General features: G+C 58.8%; 3 protein-coding genes across 3 annotated transcripts; 2 read left to right on the top strand and 1 right to left on the bottom strand.

The window, feature by feature from the left end:
• The first annotated feature begins 265 nt into the window (after nt 1–265).
• SDRG_07525 (hypothetical protein) lies at nt 266–2,438 on the top strand. The gene is made up of 6 exons (XM_008613362.1): nt 266–706; nt 760–1,096; nt 1,142–1,225; nt 1,274–1,472; nt 1,518–2,017; nt 2,064–2,438. Exons 1-6 carry the CDS (start codon nt 305–307, stop codon nt 2,297–2,299), a joined length of 1,758 nt encoding a protein of 585 aa, XP_008611584.1. The 5' UTR covers nt 266–304; the 3' UTR covers nt 2,300–2,438.
• Nucleotides 2,439–3,389: 951 nt separating this feature from the next.
• SDRG_07526 (hypothetical protein) lies at nt 3,390–5,320 on the top strand. Its single transcript, XM_008613363.1, has 2 exons — nt 3,390–4,441; nt 4,492–5,320. Exons 1-2 carry the CDS (start codon nt 3,411–3,413, stop codon nt 5,216–5,218), a joined length of 1,758 nt encoding a protein of 585 aa, XP_008611585.1. The 5' UTR covers nt 3,390–3,410; the 3' UTR covers nt 5,219–5,320.
• A 1,711-nt stretch (nt 5,321–7,031) lies between these two features.
• On the bottom strand, nt 7,032–7,616 carry SDRG_07527 (hypothetical protein; the record flags this gene model as incomplete). Its single annotated transcript, XM_008613364.1, has 1 exon — nt 7,032–7,616. A coding segment is annotated over one exon (585 nt), but the record flags the coding sequence as incomplete, so codon positions are not given.
• Nucleotides 7,617–8,301: the final 685 nt, after the last annotated feature.

An 8,301-nucleotide genomic window follows, 5' to 3' on the forward strand; every position in this document is an offset into this window, starting at 1 on the left:
GCATCTTGAGATGGGTGGCGTCGACAGACAGGCGAATGGGTGCTGCAACCCTAGCCGCAGCCAGAGCCGCACACCGCCATGCGCAGAGCTGTCATGGTGCTGCAAGGGCGGGCTAGTAGCAGTAGTAGGGGCAGTAGTGTATGTGGAAAACGCAGTAAAGAGGCCGATGCTACGAGAGGCCGACTCGGTGCCCCTATCTCGCTACTGCTGCTTGTAAGGTGGCATGTTGATGCTGGGCACGCAATGCCATTGGCTAAAAATCGGGGGAAAAGGCAACGTCAAGATCTCAATTGGCGTCGAAAGCATGATGCGCATCCTGGCGGTGGCGATGCTGAGCAGCCTCGGCGCCGCGCTCCAGGTGCCCTATACGACGTACGCCTGCGACGATCGGCGGTGCGTGCCCCAGCCGCGCACGCTGACGCCGCAAGCAGGCCACACGAGTCTCCGTCTCTGCGAAATGACATGCGGCGCCGGGAACCTCTGGCCGCAGCCCACATCCGCGGCGATTGCGGCGACGACGACGATCGTGAGCGTCGATGACGTCCAGCACAACGTGTCGTTTGGAGTAGGTGACGCGGCGCACCTCGTGCGCAGCATGCAGCACATCTTTGACAACACGCTCGCGCTCAAGGCCACCGAGTGCGCGCTCGTGGCAGTCGACGGCATCGAGCTCGTCGTTACCGCAGCGATCGCCTCTGCGTCCGAGGTACACGGCCTCGCTTTGGTTGAGAGTGCCATGGCTGCACGTACACCGCGTAGACGCTATCGCTCGAGACAGACGAGTCGTATACACTGCACATTGCCAATGGCACGGCGTCGATCACGGCGGCTACGATTTATGGCTACCGCCACGCACTCGTGACGCTCACGCAGCTCGTTGAGTACGACGAGCTGTCGCACACGATGCACATGGCGTCGGGCGCGAGCATCATTGATGGACCCGCATATCGCCACCGCGGCGTTGTGCTGGACACGAGCCGGCAGTACTACTCGGTGGCTGCGATTCGCCGGCTCCTCGACGGTATGGGGGCGACGAAGCTCAACTCGTTCCATTGGCACTTCACCGACACGGCAAGCTTCCCGGTCGAGATCAAGGGTACGGACCTTCCTTTGCATGGCGTGCCTTACGAGCGGGTGATAGGGGAGCCGCGGCTCACCTCGTTTGGCGCCCACCACCCGCGCCAAATTTACACGCAGACCGCCATCCGCGGGCTCGTCGCCTACGGTGCGTCTGCGTGGATGACTGGCGTGCGGTAATGTTGCGTGCGTCTAGCCAAAGCCCGCGGTGTGCGCGTGATTCCAGAAGTCGACGCGCCGTCGCATGCCGGCGCGGGGTGGCAGTGGGGCGTCGACGCCGGCCTTGGCGAACTCGGTGTTTGCTTTGGCCACAATCCGTGGTACGACGCCTGCGTGGAGCCGCCGTGCGGCCAGCTCAACCCGTTCAACGACCACGTCTACGACATTCTGAAAACGTACGGCCACAGAGCGTTTGAAACTGTGTTGACGGTTGGGGGTAGGGTCTACTCGGAGCTCCACGGGCTCTTTGATGCCGACGTGTTTCACATGGGCGGCGATGAAGTGCATCTCGGCTGCTGGAACATGACAAAGGCCATCACGGACCACATGAGCTCAGATCGGTCGCCGGACGCCTTTTACCACATCTGGGGTGCGTTCCAGACACGAGCTCGGTCGCTGGTCGACGCACAAAAGAAGATTGCTATCTGGACAAGCGACCTCACCAACGCCCCGTATCTGCGCTCGTACTTTGAGCCTAGCAACACAATCGTTCAGATGTGGACGCTCTCGAACGCAGGCGACGCGGCCAAGCTGACCGCCCAAGGCTACGAAGTCATTGCATCCTACTATGACGCGTACTATCTGGACTGCGGTTTTGGCAACTGGCTCACAAAAGGCGCCGACTGGTGCCATCCGTACCACCACTGGAGTGTGCTCTACGACCTGGATCTGGTCAAGCACGTGCCAGTCGCCCAGCGGCGGCTCGTGCTCGGAGGCGAAGGTGCGCGCCTTCCGTCTTATGATATAGGTACAAGTGTCGTGTGTAGTCGCGCTTTGGTCGGAAGAAGTCGACGAGGCGACCATGGACGCTAAGATCTGGCCACGCGCGGCGGCCGCGGCCGAGCGCTGGTGGACCAACCCGAGAAACGGCACGACGTGGAAGGACGCGATCGACCGCCTTCGCATCCAGCGTGACCGCCTCGTCGAGATGGGGCTGCAAGCCGACGCGATCCAGCCGCATTGGTGCCGTCTCCACCCGGGCGAGTGCACTCTCCTCCCATAAGTCGCATCACCTTGCGCTATATATCATGTGGATGATTGCCTGAAACAGCGTTGCGTCCTTCTCGTTGCCGGCTGTGATGGTGTGGCAAAGAGCCTGCTATGAGAGCAAAGGTGATCGGATACCCGGCGTCGTAGCAACCGACCAGGATTAGATGCCAAGAGATGTGCGATGACGGGGTGCGTCCAAGGAAGTCGCCACCGCGATCCTTCAACGTGTCCCTGAGAACGAGTATCTTCATCTGGCAATGTAGCCACACTAGCGTTGCAAGATGGCGGCCGTCGACATCCAACGCTGGCAACGCGACGCCCACGATCAGACTCTATCAGACGACCCACGGCGCTTGAACCTGTGGTGTGGTAACAGTTGGTGGTAGAACCGATTTGCTATCTCTGCTTCAAATTCCGATTTCAACGCCAACATCGTCTTTACGAGTCGGAATCAACGTAGTAGCTAGTTAGACTTGGGACATCATAGTCTGTCACTCGGAGGACGCCTGGTCGAGCTGGCAACACCATGGTATTATCTCGTCGCACTGAAGAAACAATCAATGGCCAAACCATCGGTGGGCCACCGCACGCGTCACGCGTCCACTCTAGGTCCCCGTATGTTTTGGCGGCAACCGAGAAGCGTTGTCGGCGAACCACGAGAGGTGCACGTTGATGGACGATGTGAACCAACTCAGACGAGCCGCGTCAGATGATTGTGCGTACGGTAATACCAGCGCACTGCGTTTTCGAAAGCCAAAACGACAGTCAACCTGCAGCTAGCAAAACAAGCACGTTGGCACCGCTTCAAGCGATGCATTCCGGCTGACGGCAAGGCCGCAAGTCCTTGTCGATACCCTATCTATACGGAATGTACTGCGTGGTGGGCGACAGTGCCGAAGCGGTGGCATACCGTCGTACGGTGACGCCGCGTCCACGGGTGTACGTGCCAACTTCAATGCAGATGGGATTCGAACCGGGTGTTTGTTCTTGATGGCACCATATCTTGGCGTACCTGCGAGACGGGTTCCCAGAAAAGCCACCCGAATGGCAACCGTTGAAGTTGGTCGGCCAGAGTTTGGTGCTGAGCTCACATTTCAATTTCATTCGCTCGACACAAGCAAGCCATGAAGATTTACGCCTCGCTCCTTGCTGTTGCCGGTCTCGCGACCGCGCTCGAGATCCCCAAGCACACGTACAAGTGCGTTGACGGCATTTGCGTCCAGTCGCCAATTGCCGAACGTGGCGTCACCCCCGGCGCCCTTGGCCTCCGCATGTGCGAAATGACGTGCGGTGCCGGCAGCCTCTGGCCGTACCCGTCGACCATCTCGCTCGGGTCGGCGGTCCAAGCCATCAACCTCAACGCTGTCTCGGTGCAGATCAACGGCGCCGAGTCGGCGTCGCGTCTCACGGGTGCGATTGGCAAGGCGTTCACCGAATCGGTGCTGGCCAAGGGCCGCACGGCCGGCGCGTCGACCGAGTCGATTGGCCGCGGCGAAGGGCTCGTCATCACGGCGACGATCGCGTCGTCGACTGAGGCGCTCTCGACCGAGACAGACGAGTCGTACGAGCTCTCGATCGATGGACCCAAGGTCAAGATCAATGCGGCGACGGTGTATGGCTACCGCCACGCGCTCACGACGCTCAACCAGTTGATTGATTACGACGACATTTCCGACTCGGTCAAGATCGTCAACAAGGTCAGCATCAAGGACAAGCCGGCGTACAGCCACCGCGGCATCGTGCTCGATACGTCGCGCAACTACTTTTCGATCGAGTCGCTCCGCCGCCTCATCGACACGATGGCGGCCAACAAGCTCAACACGTTCCATTGGCACTTTTCCGACTCGGGGAGCTTCCCGATGGAGCTCACAAGCGAGCCGCGCCTGACGATGTATGGCGCGTACAGCCGTGACCAGATCTACACGCTCGATCAGGTCCGAGAGCTGGTGCAGTTTGCCAAGTCGCGTGGTGTGCGCATCATCCCGGAGCTCGACGTGCCGTCGCATGCCGGTGCCGGCTGGCAGTGGGGCCCCAAGGCTGGCTACGGCGAGCTCACGCTCTGCTATGGCTCGGACCCGTGGATGAACTACTGCGTCCAACCGCCGTGCGGTCAGCTCAACCCGCTCAACGCGCACGTCTACGACATTCTGAAAACGTACGGCGATGCTTGAAACCGTCACCTGATGTTTTGTACCATGTGGATAGGGTCTTTGCCGAGCTCCACAGCATCTTTGACGACGAAGTCTTCCACATGGGCGGCGACGAAGTCTCGGTGGCGTGCTGGAACTCGACCAAGACGATCACGGACCACATCAAGGACACGAGCACGAACGCGCCGTTCTTTGAACTCTGGGGCGACTTCCAGCTCAAGGCCGGCGAGTATGTGGAGAAGGCCAACAAGAAGATCATGGTGTGGACGAGCGACCTCACGACGGACTCGTACCTCAAATACTTCAAGCCCAAGAACACGATCGTGCAGCTCTGGGGCGCCGCCACGGACGGTGACGCCGCGCGCCTCACGTCCAAGGGCTTCTCGGTCGTTGCGAGTTACTACGACACCCACTACTTGGACTGCGGCTTTGGCGGCTGGGTCTCCAAGGGCAACGGCTGGTGCGCGCCGTACAAGTCGTGGCAGGTGATTTACGACCTCGACGTGCGCGCCAACCTCACGGAAGCCAGCGCCAAGCTCATGCTCGGCTCCGAGGTCGTCATGTGGTCCGAGATCGCCGGCGACCGCGCTGTGGAAGCCAAGATCTGGCCCCGCGCCGCCGCGCTCGCCGAGCGTCTCTGGACCAACCCCAAGACCAACTGGAAGAACGCGATGAGCCGCATGCGCATCCAGCGCGACCGCATTGCGGACGCCGGCATCAACGCGGACGGCGTGCACCCGCTCTGGTGCCGCCAGAACCCGGGCAAGTGCACGCTGATCTAAGCCGTTTCGCCGTCGTCGACCCATCATCATCCATGCTTGCAGCGCAGTTTCATCTTGTCAATGTCAATCAATATCTGTCAATTGCACGCTGCTACAAATGTGCTTCTTGTTTGTTCGCCATTGATTTGGTTTAGACGGTTGGCCCCGGTCCAATCTCGCCGGGCTGATTTTTATGGGCGTGGACCAGCCTCCGAAAGAGTTAATTTATCCGAAAGAGCTAGCCATCGTGCCATCGCAGCGTTCACTCTGCTCCGTGCTTCACCAAAGGTGTGCAGACAATACTAGTACTCCCCAGCATTCTCGCGTTAAAGGGTTAATCAGCATCCATCCATAATCATAAATCGCAATAGAGAGTGAACGGGATGCTACAGGCATCGGCAGAGTGTCCACGGATCATTTTTGCACGTTATACTGGTCCGAAGACACCGCAAAAGCGGCTCGGCGTTTCGCACCAGGTGGTGATCGTCATATTCACGTTATCACGTTGTTTCTGTGGACTAGTCCCGCGTGCAGCGTTCATCATACCCGCTGCTTGATCACTCACCACGGTGGCCAAGCGACGATTACTGTATACGCCTCTCTTTCGCGTATTTACCCCACATTCCGGTATTTCGGGCATTTGCGTTTTTAATTTCGCAACATACTCAAACCAATATACTGGAGCGCACTAGAGAGCGTCTGATTGGCTACAATGGTCATTTTTGTATTTCTTTTGAAGTTACGGTTCAAATACCGGAATTTGCATACGTCGTCTCACTTGCTGGAAGTCTGCTAACCACAGTTCTCCCCGTGATCACGTTGGATGTGTCGTCTTCGTCGCTGGACGCCAGGAGCCCTCTCGGTACTGCCGTAGTCCGTAGGCTGCTCTTGTCGCGATGTGATGGTCGACGATTGGAAAGCTCTTCACTGGCAAACATATAGCGACGACGAAGATACTGTACGCAAGCGGCTCAACAGCGCGTCACGTACAGTGCGCGCTGCTGTCCTTGCGGCTACCTCGTTTGGACGCGTCGGCTCATTGGACATCTTGTGGCAAACGTTGAGTGCGTCCGTCATTTCCTCCACGGAGTGCTCCGCGGTTGGCTTTTTTAGGGCGCATGGGGTGTTTTGGTTGCTGCAAAGCCGTGAAATGAAGCTACTGAATTCTGCATCGATTGCCTTGCTTGGCAAGAGCTACGGGCCAGAGGCGGATAGACTATGCATGACACGCCGCGGACGGCCGCGCAAAATTTCAATGGAAAGGCGGTGCTGAGTTGTGCACGGAGCCTGATCAGGCGTCGGTCATACGATGTGCGCCTGTCTAGGCGGCCCGTCCGACGTCCGTTGCGCTCGGCAGCTGGCGGCTCGCAGGGACCGTCGTGTTGCGTCCTCGCCATAGTAATCCAACCCGCGAGCATCCATCGTCTTGGTATTTGCATCGCACCCATCGCGGCCGCCGTCGGATGTCGTCTCTTCGACCGTGCGCGTCAGCCAGTTTAGTCAAGGAATCCCACCTTGCACCCGAGTAAAGACGAGACCAATCCAGTCCACCATGCTTGCTCGTACACCCAGTGCGTGGCTATGGCACCGTTGATCGGAAGTGGTGTCGTTCACGGTGTCGTATCTCTCGAAACGCGAGCACCCAAAGTGGCGTCATACCTAGCATCAAGAATTAGCATCAAGGTGTGGTCCAGCTATTAGAACGAGTTGTAGAGTATGTCAAATGCTAGTAGGACGAGGCAAAGACGTTGCTATTGTTCGGTTTCGTTATATAATCCCCGGCTTCGATACGACTATGCTACTAAGAGTACAAGAGTGCCGCTACATTTTATGGCTAAATTTCTATTGTTGTCGGTGGTGCCGGGTTGACAAAGGTCGCGACGGCGAGAATAAGTTCGAGGATACCATCGTCCATCCACGCATCGTCGTCGATGATCTCGATGCTTTCGCAGTGCATTCGAGTCGCGCCGCTCGGCAGCTTTGGGGACGACGTCGGCGTCGGCGCCATTGTGCGTTGGGCAGCGTGGCGGTGGCAGTAGCCACCACTGCGGGCATGGGACTTGCACCCGCGCACGGAGCACGGTCGGCCGCCGCCGTGCCGCACACAGCGACCCTTGGTGCGCGCAAAGCTGCCGCACCCCGGCTCGGTGCAGAGCGACTTGTGGTCTGTCGAGAGGTGTTTGGCGCAGAAGCCGTGGGCGCGGGCGTTGGCGCTGCAGCCGTCTTGGAGGCAGCTCGTTTGGCCACCATGACGCACGCAGCGACTCCGCGCGTACGCTTGGTTGGCGCAGCCCGACACCTCGCACGGCGTCCGGTGCTTGTGGCGCTCGCATTTGGTCGTGCCGGGCAGCGGCGGCAGATTGCACTGGTGAAAGAGGCACATTATGTTGCGAGAGAGATCCGCGAGGGCAAAAGCAAACTGATGTGTCGCTGATGGAGAGCGAGAGGAATGAATGATCATCGCGCATCGCCGTCACGCGTGTGTGACACGGTCCAGCTGGCACCGCCGCATTCAACGATGAGTCACGAAGCGGGCGCGTCACGGGCGGCATACCGATGTGCGGCCAACGCTCCACCCGCGTGCCTGGCCAAAAATGAAGTATTCACTCGATAGTATAGTCAAGGCAGTACGATTTGGACGCGAAATACTGTAGGCAGTTGGCGTGAACCAATGTTGCTGCCTTCTTGTCTCTGCGCCAAGTGCATCGGGACGTTGCAATTGCGCGGCAGCCGCTGAGGGTGGTGGCTACTCGCCGCCGAGAAGCGGCCGCCGCCACGTAAGACGCTCGATTAGTTGCTGGTCCGCATACACCGCAAACGACGCGTGTCCATCTCGCAGCAAGCGTTTTGATAACCAAGCTATTCAAGCCATTCAGGGGCGCTCTACCTCGGTCGAGGAGCTGTACGAGTCAACGTACAAACCCAAGTACTGTAGATGTTGAGAATATCCTCAGGGCAACAGCAGGTGCCACGATGCCGTTGGTCGAGGACTGACGTCAAGGACAAAAATGAGGCCAATCCAACCACGAAAGCAGTCGCGCGTCACTCGACTCGCCCTGCAAGCCAGTGAATACATCGCTCGTCACTAATCAGCATCGCCTGAG

Source organism: Saprolegnia diclina (genome assembly GCF_000281045.1).
Source record: "Saprolegnia diclina VS20 unplaced genomic scaffold supercont1.21, whole genome shotgun sequence".
Taxonomy (NCBI): Eukaryota; Oomycota; class Saprolegniomycetes; order Saprolegniales; family Saprolegniaceae; genus Saprolegnia; species Saprolegnia diclina.